At 38.0% G+C, this 18,246-nt stretch overlaps 2 protein-coding genes across 3 annotated transcripts; both read right to left on the reverse strand.

Annotated features, from left to right (window-relative positions):
- Positions 1–7,394: 7,394 nt before the first annotated feature.
- Positions 7,395–10,398, reverse strand: LOC126612353 (palmitoyl-monogalactosyldiacylglycerol delta-7 desaturase, chloroplastic-like). The gene is made up of 5 exons (XM_050280744.1): positions 10,048–10,398; positions 9,707–9,850; positions 8,074–8,217; positions 7,867–7,973; positions 7,395–7,765 (listed from the first exon to the last, which is right to left on the reverse strand). Exons 1-5 carry the CDS (start codon positions 10,366–10,368, stop codon positions 7,504–7,506), a joined length of 978 nt encoding a protein of 325 aa, XP_050136701.1. The 5' UTR covers positions 10,369–10,398; the 3' UTR covers positions 7,395–7,503.
- Positions 10,399–12,292: 1,894 nt separating this feature from the next.
- LOC126611425 (protein phosphatase PP2A regulatory subunit A-like) lies at positions 12,293–13,472 on the reverse strand. Of its 2 annotated transcripts, none has more exons than XM_050279714.1 (3): positions 13,159–13,472; positions 12,709–12,789; positions 12,293–12,635 (listed from the first exon to the last, which is right to left on the reverse strand). In XM_050279714.1, the coding sequence occupies exons 1-3, from the start codon at positions 13,366–13,368 to the stop codon at positions 12,552–12,554; spliced, it is 375 nt and encodes a 124-aa protein (XP_050135671.1). In that variant the 5' UTR covers positions 13,369–13,472; the 3' UTR covers positions 12,293–12,551. The 2 variants fall into 2 exon arrangements, 1 of the variants encoding a protein (XP_050135671.1); XR_007618866.1 differs by lacking the exon at positions 12,293–12,635 and adding an exon at positions 12,901–12,998 and having other exon boundaries at positions 12,707–12,789; positions 13,159–13,298.
- Between the last annotated feature and the right edge of the window lie 4,774 nt (positions 13,473–18,246).

The following is an 18,246-nucleotide window of genomic DNA, read 5'->3' on the forward strand; positions in this document are numbered from 1 at the left end:
GCTTCAAATGATCAACCTCCGATGCCTTCTCCTTCTGGGGTTCTGTCCAGTACTGAGGTTCCAAATGATCACCCTCTGGTGCCTTCTCTTTCTGGGGCTCTACCGACTGCTGAGACTTCTCCTAAGCAACCTTTGTGAAGGCTCCCTCTTATTTGTTTATTTTGACTCATGTATATGTACATATTTGTAACTTATCGGAGATATGAATAAATAAGCTTTGCTTCATTTCAACGTATTGTGTTAAATACATCAAAGCCTTCTTCACTAAGTTTTTTGAATTTTTTCTTTTGTTAAAGCTTGTATGTTGAAGCTTTGTGAGTGAAGCATGTAGGTTGAGGTGTTCCTTTAATTTCCCGAGTGAGGAAAACTTCTCGGTTGGAGACTTGAAAAATCCAAGTCACTGAGTGGTCGTGAAACTTCTGAGTATCAAGGTGCAGTAGCATATGGTGGGAGTCGAGGGAGTTGATGAAGGAGGTGTCTTGCTAGTAGCCAAGCTTCTAAAGTAACAAAACTTCACCATTTTCCTTTCTAAGCGGTTGCCCAAAACTCCTCCTTCATATATATTTGTTATGAAAGTTGTTAGGCCCAAAGACGAGGAGGCCTAGGCAATTTTTTTTTATTTTTTTATTTTTTTATTTTTTTATTTTTTTTGCGAATTTTCGAATTTCTGAATTTTCGAATTTTAGAATTTCCAAATATATATATATATATATATATATATATATATATATTTTAAGCTTTGTAGGTGAAGCTTTGGTGTTGAATTTTGGTGGTGAAGCTTTAAGGTTGAAGCTTTGTTGGGTACCATGAATTGATTTTGCTTCACATTATCTTGATCAAGAGTGTGTGAAGCTTTTGTAGGTGAAGCTTTTGTGTTGAAGCTTTGTAGGTGAAGCTTTTGTGGGTGAAGCTTTTATAGGTCAAGCTTTTGTGAGTGAAGCTTTTGTGGGTGAAGCTTTTGTGGGTTAAGCTTTTGTGGTTCAAGCTTTTGTGGGTGAAGCTTTTGTGTTGAAGCTTTTGTAGGTGAAGCTTTGGAGTACCATGAATTGATTTTGCTTCACATTATCTTGATCAAGAGTGTGTGAAGCTTTTGTAGGTGAAGCTTTTGTGTTAAAGCTTTGTAGGTGAAGCTTTTGTGGGTGAAGCTTTTATAGGTCAAGCTTTTGTGAGTGAAGTTTTTGTAGGTGAAGCTTTTGTGGGTGAAGCTTTTGTGGGTGAAGCTTTTGTGGGTCAAGCTTTTATGGGTTAAGCTTTTGTGGTTCAAGCTTTTGTGGGTGAAGCTTTTGTGTTGAAGCTTTTGTAGGTGAAGCTTTGGAGTTGTAGCTTTTGTAGGTCATGTGGGTGAAGCTTTTATGGGTTTTGCTTCACACTATCTTGATCAAGAGTGTGTGAAGCTTTTGTGTTGAAGCTTTGTAGGTGAAGCTTTTGTGGGTGAAGCTTTTATAGGTCAAGCTTTTGTGAGTGAAGTTTTTGTAGGTGAAACTTTTATGGGTGAAGCTTTTATGGGTGAAGCTTTTGTAGGTGAAGCTTTTGTGGGTTAAGCTTTTGTGGGTTAAGCTTTTGTGGGTTAAGCTTTTGTGGTTCAAGCTTTTGTGGTTGAATCTTTTGTGTTGAAGCTTTTGTAGGTGAAGCTTTGGAGTTGTAGCTTTTGTGGGTCATGTGGGTGAAGCTTTTGTGGGTGAAGCTTTTGTGGGTCAAGCTTTTATGGGTTAAGCTTTTGTGGGTTAAGCTTTTGTGGGTGAAGCTTTTGTGTTGAAGCTTTTGTGTTGAAGCTTTGGAGTTGAAGCTTTGTAGGTGAAGTTTTGAAGTTGAAGCTTTTGTTGGGTACCATGAATTGATTTTGCTTCACACTATCTTGATCAAGATAGTGTGAAGCTTTTGAGAATTTGTAGTTGTCCTCCATTGATGAAGCTTTTGTTGGTGAAGCTTTTGTGTTGAAGCTTTGTAGGTGAAGCTTTGGAGTTGAAGTTTTGTAAGTGAAGCTTTGGAGTTGAAGCTTTGTAGGTGAAGCTTTGGAGTTGAAGCTTTTGTAGGGTACCATGAATTGATTTTGCTTCACACTATCTTGATCAAGATAGTGTGAAGCTTTTGAGAATTTGTAGTTGTCCTCCATTGATGAAGCTTTTGTTGAATTTCCTTTTTTTTTTTTTTTTTTTGGGAAACTAGCAATTTGAAAATGTGGGAGAGACAACATATACAAATTTTGCTTCCACACTGTTGAGCAAGAGATTGTGATGCAAGCCACAACTTGTAGTAGTCGAAGGTTTGGATGAACCATATAAATGGAATTTGGTTCGAACAGTCTTGATCAAGAGTGTGTGAAAGCTTTCTACGAGTTGTAGTTGCCTTTCATTGATGAAGCTTTTGTTGGCACCATAAATTGGTTTTGCTTCACACTATCTTGATCAAGAGTGTGTGAAGCTTTTGAGAATTGTGGTTGAACTCATTTGATAAAGCTCTTGTTGGCACCATAAATTGGTTTTGCTTCACACTGTCTTGATCAATAGTGTGTGAAGTTTTTGAGAATTATGGTTGCCCTCCATTGATGAAGCTCTTGTTGGTACCATAGATTGGTTTTGCTTCACACTGTTTTGATCAAGAATGTGTGAAGCTTTTGAGAATTGTGGTTGAACTCCTTTGATGACAACATATACAAATTTTGCTTCCACACTGTTGAGAAAGAGATTGTGATGCAAGCCACACCTTGTAGTGTTTGCATTGTTACAAAGGAGAAATGTCTGAAGCAAATGCAAAAGGGCTGAATAGCTTAATCTTCATATGCCATGCACTGAAGTTGTTGTTGGCTTGCAATAAGACTTTGTTAGTGACTATAACTCTTGTTGGGCATAAGTGCTCCCTTAGTTGAGTTGTAAAACATGAGGGTTTTTGATTATTTGTGAATGCTAGGAGTTCACATGTAAAAGTTGTAACACTCGTCTTCTGGTTGGTGGAATGAATGGTGAGTTGCTTTCATCACCTGGTTGGTGGCACGAAGATGAGTTCCTTCTTCACCTGGTTGGTGGCATGAAGGAGAGTACGGGTTGTATATTTTATCACCTGGTTGGTGGCACGAAGATGAGTTCCTTCTTCACCTGGTTGGTGGCATGAGTGACAAGTTGCCAAATGATACTAGAGTACGGGTTGCACATTTCATCACCTGGTTGGTGGCATAAAGGAGAGTACGGGTTGTACATTTCATCACCTGGTTGGTGGCATGAAGATGAGTTCCTTCTTCACCTGGTTGGTGGCATGAGTGGCAAGTTGCCAAATGATATTAGAGTACGGGTTGTACATTTCATCATCTGGTTGGTGGCATGAAGGAGAGTACGGGTTATACATTTCATCACCTAGTTGGTAGCATGAAGATGAGTTCCTTCTTCACCTGGTTGGTGGCATGAATGGCAAGTTGCCAAATAATATTAGAGTCCGTGTTGTACATTTCATCACCTGGTTGGTGGCATGAAAGAGAGTACGGGTTGTATGTTTCATCATCTGGTTGGTGGCATGAAGATGAGTTCCTTCTTCACCTGGTTGGTGGCATGAAGATGAGTTCCTTTTTCACCTGGTTGGTAGCATGAGTGGCAAGTTGCCAAATGATATTAGAGTACGGGTTGTACATTTCATCACCTGGTTAGTGGCATGAAAGAGAGTACGGGTTGTACATTTCATCACCTGGTTGGTGGCATGAAGATGAGTTCATTTTTCACATTTCATCACCTGGTTGGTGAGAATAAGGGCAAGGTGTCGAGGCACATTGTAGCAAGTGTCGAAGACACAAAGTATGTTGAACCCTTTCGAAGCACAGTTGGCTTATGTATGGATGTGTTGGAATGTATGATGTTTATGTATGAATATGTTGGAATGTATGATGTTTATGTTGATTGATATGAGTGATGCTTATGAATGTTTTGCTATGCATGAAGGGATCCATGCTTTTGATATGTGAACCATGTTGGTTGTAACACTTAGTATCACATACTTTGTGTCAAAGTACGCATGTTGAAGCTCTGAGTTGGAGTATAAGGGTAGGTCAGCGTAGACCAAGTGTTCCAGTGTTAGGAACGTAAAATACTCAGAAGAAGTTGTCTGAATTCCCTCTTCTTTAAATATTTGCCGAATGGCTTGTGTGACAAAAGATCTTAAGCGGTTGAGAGTCAAAACATTTGTAATGTGTATGCCTTCTTATAATAGTATTTCCTTCAATACCTTGTCTTCCACTTTGAAAGAGCGAGGCTTGGCCCCATAGTTATAATAGTCGACGGTACGTTCACCCCTGGTTGTCTTAATACAAACTTTTATCCCTTTTATTGTAATGGGATTGCTGAAAGTAAAAATCATTCATCTTACCAAGAGACATATACATTTAGTGACTTAGCGAGTAGCTAAATGAGGCAGGAGATGATGCAATGGGTGTCTGAATGGCCAAGATCTTCTCACTTGGTAGAACTTGACTTCCATTTCCCACTTGTTGATAGGGGTTAACCATATGGGGGTTCCCTTGGTATGTCATTGCTTCGGCGGAGGCGTGGTTGTAAGCCTGTGCCATCACCTCAGAGTAAGTCTTCCAAGTGTTGACATTGATCATGTACTTGAAGAAACAATCATGTAGACCTTGAGGGCAATCTTGTCATCTGCCTTAGCGCAGCGAGAATACTCATGGCTGAAGCGACCGGCATACTCTCGTAGTGACTCGTTCGGCTTTTGGCGAATAGTGTACAAGTCATCTGTAGAAAGCAAGCGATCGGTCTGGAAAATGTGTTGAGAGACAAACAGTTTCCTCAGTTCCTCAAATGAGTCTACTGTCTCAAGTGGAAGACAGCAATACCAGTTTAGAGCTCCGCCAGAGAGGGTGGAGGGGAAGAGAATACATCGTTCTTCGTCGGTGTTCATCTGATATGCCATGGTGGACTCAAAGAGGTTAATGTGTTCAATTGGGTCCTCCCTTCCAGTATAGAGTTATAAACCAAGCTTTTGTTTTGTCTTCGATTGAAGGGGGTGTCGAAGATCCTCCTTGTGAGAGGGCTAGACCTGGGTTGGTTCCAGTCAGGTATCTCAGCCTGACGTTCGGCCTTCAACTTGTTTACTTCTTCAAGGAGCTGTAGGACAAGGGGGTCCTGAGTAGAGTCATGTATCACTGGAATTTTCTTTCGTAAGTCTCCATTGCCTCTTGGAAGTAGGAAAGTTTGAGCAAGGGCATGTGGTTTTTTCTTGGACTCGCCGTACTGACTTCTAGGGCGAGTCTGTCGAAATACCTCAGAGTCCCATGTACCTTCATGTTCCTCTAGGACCTGTTGTTCCTTCCCTAGATTGGCAACTGGCTTGGGTCGTAGGAGGGGGCCGAGTCTTTTAGAAACCCTTGGGTCATTGATCTTCGAGCATATATGGAGAGAATCCTCTCGACATTGCTTTAGGAAGTCTCGGCAGTCATGATAAACAACTTTCGATCCTTTCAACCCTTATGCAAGAAGGTGTCTTCCTCCACTTCTCCTACTTCTGGTCGAAGTATCTGGGTTGAGAGAAGTCTCATGTTGATCAATGTTTTGATGATTAGCTCGCTCTTTATCAGGGATACCCATGTCGAATGGAGGTGACCCTCCGTGTTGGGGGGTATCCAAATGATGGTTGATGTCCACAGGAGCAACGAGCTCGCGTGTTTGAGTATGCCTAGTTTCGTGGAGTGTCTCAAAGAACTTCTCATACTGCTCTTGGATGACCTATTTCTTCATTGCTATCTTATTGTTCTGAGTTTCTAGCTCATCGACTTTAGCTTTAAGAGCAACCATTTTTCCTTCCTTCTTTCGTTGCTTCGCACTAGGTGCAAGATGGGTGTCATTCTGTGTGTTGTGGCTTCCTTCACTCCCTATGTTAGAGAGGGATGCCTGGTCAAAAAAGAGTGTACGAATGGTGGAAACCAGCTTGGCAAAGCTGAAGAGAGTGGGAATAAGTGTCGTTCCCACAGACGGCGCCAAATGTTGATGCACAAAATCAGTGAGGACTTTGGTACAACAGAAAGTGTTAAGTTTGTGACCTTCGCTAGATTGCTCCGGTCACTAGTGTGGATAAGTATGTAAATGTATAGAGACAGGGAAGCAAACACAAGATGTACGTGATTCACCCAGATTGGCTACGTCCACATAGTAGAGGAGTTCTTATTAATTGTGAAGGGTTTACACAAGTACATAGGTTCAAGCTCTCCTTTAGTGAGTACAAGTGAATGATTTAGTACAAATGACATTAGCCAATATTGTGGGAGAATGATCTCCTTTTATAGAAGATAGTTTCTAGCCTTGTTCTGACATTGACACATGTCGTGTTGTGATTGGCTTCTTATGTTGACACGTGTCGCGCTATGATTGGCTTCTGATGTCGACACGTCTCGCTCTGTGATTGGCCTTCTGGTTTGAGGGAAACTCTTCTGGGTCATTGACGGTATAACGTTGACCGGTGCTCGGTAGTTTCGGGATTGGTCAAGTATGGTACAAACAACAATCTCTCCTCAAATAAAATGTCCTAAATCTAATCCCCACCTTCCTTCTGAATATGGCTAACCACCAAATTCGTCCATCCCACAAGAAAACACCTCAAATCGTTTAATTAATGATAAAAGGCGAATGAAGAAGATGGTTGAACTTTGTAAGTTTATTAAGTGTGCTGTTACCACTTAGTCATGCGATATAGTGGTATTCCTCTTCACTTGTAAGTGAGAGGTCTTAGGTTCAATTCTCACCAAAGGCGAAGTTGAACCACATTATTATGGCAAACCCATTGTAAGGCTTAGCCCACTCCACACCACATTTGCATAGATACAATCGTTTGTTCAAAAAAAGTTTGTTCGTAAGTTTTTTGTATATTTACATTTTTTTTTCTTTGGATTAATTCTAGCCGTTGACATCTAGAAATTTTTTTAATTCAAATGCACCAAATTGTGTCAAGTGGTACAATATATAATTTTCAAAATTATGTTGTCGTTGGAAATCCAACGATCCAGATGAGAAGACCGTTGGAAATCCAACGGCTAAGAAAGGCAGCTAAAGAGAGTCGTTGGGCATTGTAGTGAAGCACATGATGGCCTGGCATGAGTTAGCTAGACAGCCCAATGGGCTTGGTGGAGCCCAGCAATAGCCTTCCATTTTTTGGACCGCTGGACGGGGGTTTTTGGGGTTGGGGCAATCAACCCAATTGTCTAGGCTTTTGGGTTACCGTTGGGGCTGCTTTAAGTATAATGTTTTAAGTTTAACACTAGTGAATGGCGAGTATGACTAGTTTAATGTGTGACTTATATTCCAAGTTCCCTGACCCTTATTGTAAATATATTGTTATATAAAAAAAATTACAAATACGGAAAAGAGAGAAAAAATTAAAAGATTCAGCCATGGCATATAAAGAAGTCAAAATTATACCAAATCACTTCATTGCATAGCATAGAAAAACTCAAGTCATATAAGAAATAGCTAGCAACAATATTCAAGTCATAGTTTAAATTTGAGTCTCTAGAAAATTGTTTCAGTAGTGCTCTCTGGAGATTTCATTGCTGCCTACGTTGGTTTCCAGCTTCTCCTTGCTGACTTTGTTGCACAAAGCTTTACGTTTCTTTTGAGTCTCGGTTGGGAGCTTCACCTCAGTTGCCAAACCAACAGCCTGAAGAAATCTTATCAAGTACCAAGTAGTATCAATCTGCCACCATTCCAGACCTTGTCGAGCTGAGTATTCAAATGCATGGTGATTGTTATGCCAACCTTCTCCGTGCGCTAGCAAACCAAGTAACCTAATATTTAATTAATTAAACAATTCAAACTCTCATTACTTGATTTATTATACGTTAAATTAACCATGAAAATTGGAAAATTAGAAGGTAAAAATACGTACCAGTTGTTTCTTGATGAATCTCCAGTATTCCATACTTGCTTTCCCCATTTATGACAAATCGAGTTTATTGAAAACGTAACGTGAAACTGATACACAACTCTCACACCCTGAAAATTGCAAGGAAATTTCATTTTTCTATAGTTGTATTCTGGATTTAATAAGGAAGCAATTCACCAAATGGAAAACAATACTTCTAGGCAAGTTTACCATGCCCCAAACGAGAAATGGTAGTCCTCCTATGGCATACAGCAGAACTCCAAGAGCCAATGAGTGAAAGGGGTATGTGCAATGAAGAAATACATAGTAGGGCTGCTTTTTTAAATCTCCAACGTTGTCTAGTCGTCCTTCATACTGCGAAATTTTGAAATTGATATGTTATTTGATTTTTCTTTTTACTAACAACTATATATAAAAAATGATACCTTGGATGCGGTCCTTAGTCTTTAACACTCTTTGATTAAAACCTTAATGATATTCAAAATTTGATCAAAGTCCCTTGACTTTGTACACCTCATTATATTACTATTAATATTTATATTTTTATAGTTTTGACATTAATTGTTTGATATTTTATGAGATTTCTAATCCTATAAATTTAAAATACCTCATTATAATACTATTAGAAACAGCTACAATAAAAAAATTCAAACATTTTAATTGAATATAATGGATAAAAACTATGTAACAATAAGAAATAATAAATGGCAAAAGAATGTATCCATAGTGTTAAAAAAATTGGTACATTTCACATATAACAAAGTGGTACATTAATAAAGAAGAATGGGTACATTATAAATAAATTAGGGTACAAATAAAAGATTGAAAAATTATGAGTACAAATGAAATTTTAAAAAATATAGGCGCAAAAAGAAATTAATACATGGGTACAAATTAAAACTAAACATAAAATACTACAAATTAAAAAAAAAAGGTTGCAAATTAAAAGTGGGTACAAACTAAAAGTATAAATATATGATACAAAGTTTAGCCATAAAACATAAATATACCATATGTAATTTTTCTATCATTGATTAATTATACAATGTCACGTGACGGTAAACACAAGGGCACAAATACAAATAAAACTTTAAAAAATATGGGCACAAAAAGAAATTAATATATGGGTACAAATTAAAACTAAAAAGAAAATTGGTACAAATTAAAAAAAGGTTTGCAAATTAAAAATGGGTACAAACTAAAAATAAAAATATATGATAAAAAATTTAACCATAAATATAAATATACTAATTGTAACATTTTTAATACTAAATGAATAATTTTAGGTAAAAATAATTTTTTATTGAAATAATTAATGATGTTATTAATACCCAAGGACCTTGATAAAAAATTGAAAAGAAATAAGGTTTTAATCAAAGAAAAACTAATGAAAATAACTTGAAAACTTTGAGTTTTAACGTTAAGGACAAAATAAATTGTAAAGTGAATAGTACAATGATTGACTTTTTAGTGTAAAAATGTGATTTTTCGTTAAAATGAGTAGTACCGTGGGCTTTTCGTTAAAACTCTCTTTAATCAATGAAATAGCAAAATGAAGGATGAGAACTTAATTTCTCCTATAAAAAAATTGCAACGTTTCTTAAAGACACAAAAGTGATCATGTTTGCTGACCATTCTTTAATACAAGTGGTGATCAACTTTTGTGTATGCATCACGGGTCATATATATATATATAATATAAAATATAGAACTCTAGTATAATTAAGGGCTTAATCAAATAATATTTATTTTAAGCATGAACGTCATCATATATAAACTACAATTGCTTATTTGTACACGAGAGGTGTGTTTGTATGGGAGAGATATTAAAGAGAACGCATACACTTCCAAATCGAGAACGATAGTCGAGGATCCATCCAATATGACTAAACCACAATCCTTTAACAATGGGGCTATGAGGGTCGTTCCATGTATCAGTAAACTGGTGGTGCATCCTGTGAGTGCTCACCCATTCAAGCGGACTCCCCTGCAAACCAAAACCATAAATAGGTTTTCTACTAAACCTTACAACAAATTAAGATAAAGATTTTTAGGTCAAATTAAAATTTGAGTGTTAGCATGCGTCGTCCGCATAAAATGAGTTGATAGTAAGCCGCTAATGTATATATGTGTCTTACAATGCATTAGTGGCTCTATCTGAGAGCGAGGGAGTTTAGAACAAACCTGAAGTGCGAGAAGCGCGCAATAGGCAAAAGAGTATTCGAGCCACTTGGGAAGCTTGAAACTTTTGTGGGAGAGATTTCTATGGTAAGATAGAGTCACACCCACACCGGAGATGGTATTCAGTGCGACGGCCAACCAAACTGCACTCCAGTTGAAGTGGAATGGAGCTAGAAGAGCAAGGCAATGCAAACCAAAAATGACAGCCACAGAGCCCGCGTCGAGGAAGTTCCATTCCCTCCCAAGAAGTTGGAGCCGCCACTTGGCCAACCAGAAGTACCACTCCAGCATTGCTATTGCGTCTGCTTCTTTTCCTTTCTTCATCTGGAGGCTGTAGCTATACTAATTTTGTAGGGAAATACAAACCTAGCCACTGAGCTTGTTTTATACAAACCCTAGCCAAAGTCAATGGAAGTGATACAAGTCACGTGGCGTGCACCCATTTCTCTGCAAATAAAGTTTTTAATATATTATATTCACACACCCCAAATTACTTCTCCCACTTTGATAAAAAAAAATTTAAAAAAAAAATTACTTCCCTCATCTCCTTTTAATTTTTTAATATTCTTCTATCAAGTGTTAGTGGTATGTAGAAAATATTAAAAAATTAAAAATATATGAAAGAAGTAATTTAAGGAATGTGAATATAATTTCTCTAAATCTTTATATGAAAATGGACTGCATGGGAAAGCGTGGAATGAAACAGAATATTTTCCATCCATTAACTATCACCACCAAACCTTTATGTTTTTGGTCACCAAACCGTCCAAATCTTATCGGACTACAATTTAATTAAATTTGTCAGACTGTTAATTATTTCAGTCAAAGTATGAAAAAAAAATTAATATTTCACTTTAAAATCAATAGACGATACAAACGCAACCCCACTAATTTATAAGCCAACGCAAAAACTATTTGTCCCATAAATGCACGTAATTCATTCTCAATAATTCACTTTTCGATCATTGGTTTTTAACACAAAATATAACAATTAATTAATTTATTTTTGTTTTTATAAATACCAAATCTTTTTGCTTTTGGCAAAATTGCAGTTGATCATAAGTTGAGACCAAGTCCACCCCTAAAAATGCGCTAGCATCCAGCCATTTAGGTTGGTTTGAGAGTGAGGTGCTTAAAAAAAAAGCATCCATAAAAAAAAGTTGTGAGGGTTTTAGGTGTTTGGTAAACTGAAAAAAAAGGGCTTGTTTTGGAAGCTGCTGTGAGAATAAGCTGAAATCAAAGAAAAAAGCTGAAGCTGCTATTTGCAGCTTTGGAAAACTGGCTTTTTTTCAAAGCACACGGAGCTATAGTGCTCCTTTAATGAAAAGACCCACTATCAGACTGTTTTTTTTTTTTTTCCAAAAGCACTTTTACAAAAAAGTTTACCAAACACTCTGTTGATTTATTTCACAGCCGCTTATTCTCACAGCACATCCGCTTATTCTCACAGCAGTTTTTTTTCAAAGCACAGCAATACCAAACCAGCCCTTAATTCACTCAAATGAATAGTGATTGACCCTAATAAAAAGGAATTGGCCAAATGCATCTCCACCCATAAAAAATGTGTTGGCACAAAGTCTAGTCAATTCGTATTAAAATATTATTATTTTTTTTTATAAAATAATTAAAAAAATAGTTTTAATTTTAGATAGGATTTTTAACCAATCTTGTCACGCCCCGATCCCGATATACGTCCAGGATCGACACATGACATCACCAAATACCCGTATCTCAACCTACCCCGCCTCCGACATATGTACATAGCATAATTCAAGATCCAAATCTCATAGAAATTTTTGTATATTTTATGGCTGCATCTAACCTCCTCGTTAGACTGCCTACGTACCCTCAATAGGGATCAAGTCATTCGTAGTTCATTGTTTCACTACAATCGAATATTCATCACATAAAACGTTTTGTCCCAACAATATACCACAATGCGTATTATGCGATATATCAAAGAACAACGACGAAACACAACATATTTTCTAGCCATATTTATCAACAAGTCTAATCATAACAAATACAATGATATCCAACATAACAATCCCACATGACGATTAATAGGGCTGGGTTCGGTTCTTTTCGGTTCGGTTTTTTGCCAAAACCGAAACCAAACCGAAATTTCGGTTCGGTTCGGTTCGGCCCAATTTTTTTTCGGTTTTTTTCGGTTCGGTTTTTTTTTCGGTTCGGTTTTTTCGGTTCGGTTTCGGTTTTTTTTCGGTTTTTTTTTTTTTTCTCAGTAAAATAGATCTAAAACGAGGCAATACTGCATCACCGAATACTACAATTTATACATTTTGAAATCACACCACCTGTCAACCACCCACAGAAAAGGATCCTATGTTTTTACTTGATTAACCATCATAGGCAGCAAATTCATTGTATATGATGATGGAAAAGAAACAAAAACCCATAAACATCACTCCTTTTCTTGTTCTTTTTGCTTTTCTGAGCCAAGAGATAAACATGAGATATTGAAACATCAATACTCAAACCAGAAGCCTTCAAACATGAGATATTGAAACATCAGGAAACTCGTCTTTTAGAAGAGAAAGAAAAATAGGCAGCAGCTGCTCTATAGTTGCATCCTGCAGTGAGAGGGAGAAAAATTAGCTTCGAAGTAAGAATTTGAATTAAATAACAGCCCCAAAATTTTCTTGCCTTTCCTAAAACTTGTGCCATTCCCATTATTACTGAAGCCAATGCAGAACGAACGTGCTGGGAAGAATCTGTCGACAATTCCTATGGCAGGCAAACATAGTAAGTAAAAGCATAACAGTATTTAGAACTGCCTAAAAACTACAACAAACTTCTTAGGGAAAGTATAACCATAGGTTAAGTGAGATGTGCAACCTTTACGAAAGGAAGGATCTGCTGAATGGCAAGTTCTGGATTCACAATTCGGCAAAACTTAGTTACTTTTCCTGCAGCATGCTACTAAACAGGTCTACCTTCCTCGAGAATCCAGAACAAAATTGAATACCACATAGTCCAACCACCAGATATAAGTATGTACTTTATAAAAAATCTCATGTTTAACCACCAGTTCGACACACACAGAAAAAAAAATATGTAAACATACAGAAAGAAAAACTTGTGAGGAGTCAATACCTGGAGGACTTTGGGGCCGAGGAGGTGAGAGGACTTTCGGAGGGTATGCGGGTCGGGCAAGGACCTGGAGGAGATGGATTTGAGGTCCATGTCGGTGAGCTCCAACTCCACCGAATCCACCACAGTACGCGTGTCATCGGACAAGGCGGAGTGGATCAGGATCATCGCCTTCACTTGCAGCGTCGGAAGCAGCGCCGGAACTCCCCCCATCCATTTTTCAGCGCCTGTTTACCACGGCGTTTGATTTTTGGGGAGCGAGAGACTGAGGAAGCGCAGCGGATGAGAGAAAGAGAGGAGAGATTTGAGAATGAAAAGAAAATGAATGACGGCTAGGGTTTGTGAACTTTATAAATTTTATAAAACTTTAAGATTAGAATGCCTATAAATATTATACTGGTACAATTATAGCAATACAAAGCCTACAGTCAAGTTGGTTTGAAGGAAGCTATCCCCACCTGGACGGAAGGGGTTCGAATCTCCTCTCCAGCAGGTTTTGAGTATTTATATTTTATTTTCATATTTCGGTTCGGTTCGGTCCGGTCCGGTTTTCATACCTCAAAAACCGAAACCGAACCAACTAAATTCGGTTCGGTTCGGTTCAACAGATTCGGTTCGGTTTTTTTTTCGGTTCGGTTTTTTTCGGTCTCGGTTCGGTTCGGTTGTCGGTTTTTTTCGGTTTTCGGTTTTTCCAACCCACCCCTAACGATTAACATTTCCACTTCATCCATCACATAAATCATCATGTTTCACATATCACCGCAAATCATAGTATGCAACATCTCAAAGAACGGTCAACGAAGCACAAAGTTATTATCTAGCCACATTGGTCAACAAGTCTAATCATAATGGCAACAATCACAACCAACATCATTCACAATCACATCAATCAATATCACATATCATAGACCGAAATGCAGGGCTAGAGCGACACAGTTTGGCCAAAGACTACATTTCTGGAAAAGGGGATTTTGGACCATCCAACAGAATCAAAGCACCAAAGGGGACTCCGGACCATCACTCAATGGAATCCAAATCAGGATACGATTCCGGACCATCACTCAACGGAATAGCAGAGTAGAAGGGATTCCGGACCATCACTCAACGGAATCCAAATCAGGATACGATTCCAAACCATCACTCAACGGAATCCAAGCAGAACTCAGTTTTAGACCATTCAACAGAACTGAACGAAAGTCCAAGAAGCATAACTACGGCTCGAAGGAACAAGACATGATTCAAGTTAGTCAATTCACGAAGACTAAACGAAACGAAACAATGTCGAGCAACAAATCCCCATCACAATGGGTTATCGGTCTATTACCAGACCTCACATCACCCAAGCAATTCAATAAGAATTTCAATCACATGACACAACCATTTCCAATACACAAGTTAAATCACATTTCACTACATCATACCAATCACTATGTTTCCAACATTATATCTCAATCCATAGCTTGTAACATATCAAGGAATCACAAAGCACAATATTAATATTTAATTATGTTAATCAATCAGTGAGATAGCATATCATTTCACGAATTTAATTAAAGAACTCTACATAATTCCCTACTTGGGTTATGAATAATAACATGGTAATTCTAATTTGTATTCACAAGATCCATTGTGGGTAATTCCCATTCACTCGAATCTAGGGTTCTAGACTAATCTTATGGGAATTATCGAAAGTAAGGATTCCGGTACCACTCAACGGAATCCAACAACATCGGGTTCTAGACCACTCAACGGAACCAAAATATCAAGTTGTTTCTCACAATCTACTCAGACATGTTATAGGTAAAATCAATGCCTACATCATAGAAATGGTGCACTGGCCAAACGGAACTCGGATAAGCTACGGAGCTCGGGTGAGTGACAATAATTCAAGTATGAGATATTCAATAAAAACAGACCATCGATCACAATTTATAAACATCAAGTATAGAATCATGCTTTATGGAATCATAATCAAGTCATTGAAAACTCCATAGGAGTCCCCCAACATCCAACGGCTTTTCCCATTCAACCAACCAAGATTCCCAAAAACCATCGTTCATAAGTGCATTAAAAACTAGGGCTAGAGGGACGCGGTTCGGCCAAAGCCTACATAAGTAACCAAATAGGAAGTGGCCCCCCCAATGTGAATTAACCAAGCAGAGTCACTCCTACAACTGTTAGAAAGTGATCACCCAATGCGGATTAACCAAGCATGATCACTCTTAAGCATACATGACCATAAGGATCGCCCAACGCGGATTAACCAAGCGCGATCCATATATAGTATGGTCTTCCAATGCGGATTAACCAAGCAGGACCACTAGTGACCCCCCAATGCGGATTAACCAAGCAGGGTCAAGATAATCAGGTAGGTAGTGATCACCCAATGCGGATATACCAAACATGATCACTTATAGAATGCGTATGGTCCCCCAATAAGGATATACCAAGCAGGACCATCAATGTACAACTACTACATGGTGTAGTAAGATCAACACACAACCCACGTACCCTTATCTCATCCGTTATGATTTACATCGTAATCACTTGCACTATCAACTTCTCATGACCACTATCTTATCATACAAGCATAAAAGTTCTACATAAACTTCTCATAAGATTTTGGGTTCACATCGTCATAAAAACAATCATATACATCATACTAATCATACATATCTAACCACATTTCAGAAACGTTTCCAAGCTACAGTCAATTCACAATTAATAAACATAGATCGATGCTAAAAAAAATAAAGATAAAAATTCAATAGAAAGTACATTTAATAAACACGTATAACTCAATATGGTGCCGCTAATACATATATCGAGACACGTCAACTGGAAACGACACGTCATCGTGATGAGCCAACTAAGCTCCATCAAGCCTCAACAACAAACTAGAGATAAGCGACACCCTAGAGTATAGCACGTTGACTAGAACATCAACCGTCGATAAGGTAGGTCCATTAAGGTCAACAGCCTAAGGTTATTCAATCCGGAAGATCCGCACATCGGATTTTCGATCTGTAAGTTCTCAAAGGTCCAACAACTGACAACTAGAGTGTTCACAAAATTGTACAACAAACCAACGATCGGATTGTCATCAATCACACAAATAAGTGGCGGTCCAATTTGATTACCACACCAAACAATTGAATTTCAGGAAACCAAGCTAGACATAGGTTCACAGGGTCACTAAAAGGTATTTGGTACTTAGACAACACTCGTGGACGGTCCCACGCACCGCCACACGCGGGTTAGTCAAGGTGGAGGGTTTAGAAACCCCAAATTTTCAACATTAACTAAATAAGATCAAATTTATGTGGTAGCTAGAGCTCAGCTAGGGAAACACTTCTCACAACTAGGCCGACGACAAATTCTAACCAGAAACCGCCCAAATTCACCGGTGAAAACCGAATTTCTAAGGTTCTACACACCCAACTCTAAAATGAATACGAAAGCACAAACTAAGCATACCAATTTGAAGATTATGAAGAGTAGATGAAGTTTCATACCTCACTTGAAGGAAATGGTTGCCGGAATCGCCGCAAAAATGACAAAACTGCCGGAAAACCCATGGGACTTTGCTGCCTCGAACTGGAAAAATGGATAAGAAAATGGAAAATCTAACACTACAGAGTTGTAGGGCTCGTCAAGAGCTTTCCATAGACACCAAGATCATCCAAAACGGAGATCGGATGAAGGAGATACAAACGGGTCAAGTTTGTGGTTTTATGGGTCGAAAACGCCCTAAAACGGGTCAAAAAAATCAGACCCCTCCTTCCTTTTTTTCTTCAGAAAACTCCCCCTTTCTAATTGGTCCCTCCCTCTTTTATTAAACTCCCTTAACCTTTAACCCACATGTGAGAATTACATAATTCCCACAATCTATAGTTCACAACTTCAAACGTCTGTAACTATACCATTATAACTTGGACTCGCAAACGGCTTTCGCCTATGTGCTCGTGGCTTCGAGACCTATTCGAAAACATTACTTGTGAGCTCAAAAGGTCAACGAATTTTTGATAATTACCTTCCAAACTTCAAACTTCGTAACTAATTTATTTAAAATCTAAATCCAAATAAATTAATATAATTTCTCAAAAATAATATAAAATCTCAATAATACAAATATGTAGATTATAACAGTGAAATCCAGGAACGGGATTTCACAAATCTTATCACACCACGTGTCATTATCCAAAAGTACTATTTTGTGGATAAATTTCCTATAAGATTTTAAACAAATCCCGACATGCCACATGTCACTATTTGTTTACAATTATTTTGCCAATATTTCGATAAGATTTTCAACCAATCTTGTCACGCCACGTGTCGTTATCCTAAAGTACTATTTTGTGGATAGATTTCTGATAAGATTTTCAACCAATCACGACGTGCCACGTGTCATTATCTATTTACAATAATTTAGCCAAAATTTCGATAAGATTTTCAACCAATCACGTAGTGCCACGTGACATTATCTAGAACCTCATCCTTTCTTTTTTTTGTCCATATAAACCCTACATCCATCCTAATTCATACACCAAACTCAATCTAGTATAAAATCATTCTTCATCGTTTTTAAATCTTGAGTTCTTACAATGTCTTCTTCAAGGAGATTGTATGAAATTGATGAGCAACAGAAAAAATTGTTGGTAGAACATGAAGAATTCTTTAATCTTGAGGAAGGTGGAGATGAGGCTTTCGCAATGGATGAGGATGAGGATGATGAACATAAAAGGTAGAGAGCCTCACATTCCTGTCATGTCATGGAAGCTATGGGTCAGATATCCAAACCCAGACGTGCGGCAAACTTGGATAGAAAGAGGGAAATACGAGGTAAATATCTCTTGGAAGATTATTTTATCCCCAACGGTTTATTCCCATATCATATTTTTAGACGTCGTTTTAGAATGCAACGAAGTTTGTTCAACAAAATCATGATTACTATTTGCAACCATGATATATACTTTGTGCAAAAAAAGAAGATGCTTTTCATGTTCCAGGTCTTCTTCCTGAGCAAAAAATTACTGCTGCCTTGCAGATGCTTGCATATAGAGCATCTGGAAATCAAGTAGATGAGATAGT

The sequence above is a fragment of the Malus sylvestris genome, chromosome 17, assembly GCF_916048215.2.
Source record: "Malus sylvestris chromosome 17, drMalSylv7.2, whole genome shotgun sequence".
Taxonomy (NCBI): Eukaryota; Viridiplantae; Streptophyta; class Magnoliopsida; order Rosales; family Rosaceae; genus Malus; species Malus sylvestris.

Bases quoted from the DNA above. Each gene is read 5' to 3' on its own strand.
- LOC126612353 (XM_050280744.1), bottom strand. From the start codon at position 10,368: ATGAAGAAAGGAAAAGAAGCAGACGCAATAGCAATGCTGGAGTGGTAC. The intron at 8,218-9,706 runs GTATGCGTTCTC...AAAATTTCGCAG, and splicing joins ATCGTTCTCGATTTGGAAGT to TATGAAGGACGACTAGACAA. The intron at 7,766-7,866 runs GTACGTATTTTT...ATTAAATATTAG, and splicing joins GATTCATCAAGAAACAACTG to GTTACTTGGTTTGCTAGCGC.
- LOC126611425 (XM_050279714.1), bottom strand. From the start codon at position 13,368: ATGGGGGGAGTTCCGGCGCTGCTTCCGACGCTGCAAGTGAAGGCGATG. The intron at 12,790-13,158 runs GTATTGACTCCT...TGCCTGCCATAG, and splicing joins TCGGCCCCAAAGTCCTCCAG to GAATTGTCGACAGATTCTTC. The intron at 12,636-12,708 runs GCAAGAAAATTT...CTCTCACTGCAG, and splicing joins TGGCACAAGTTTTAGGAAAG to GATGCAACTATAGAGCAGCT.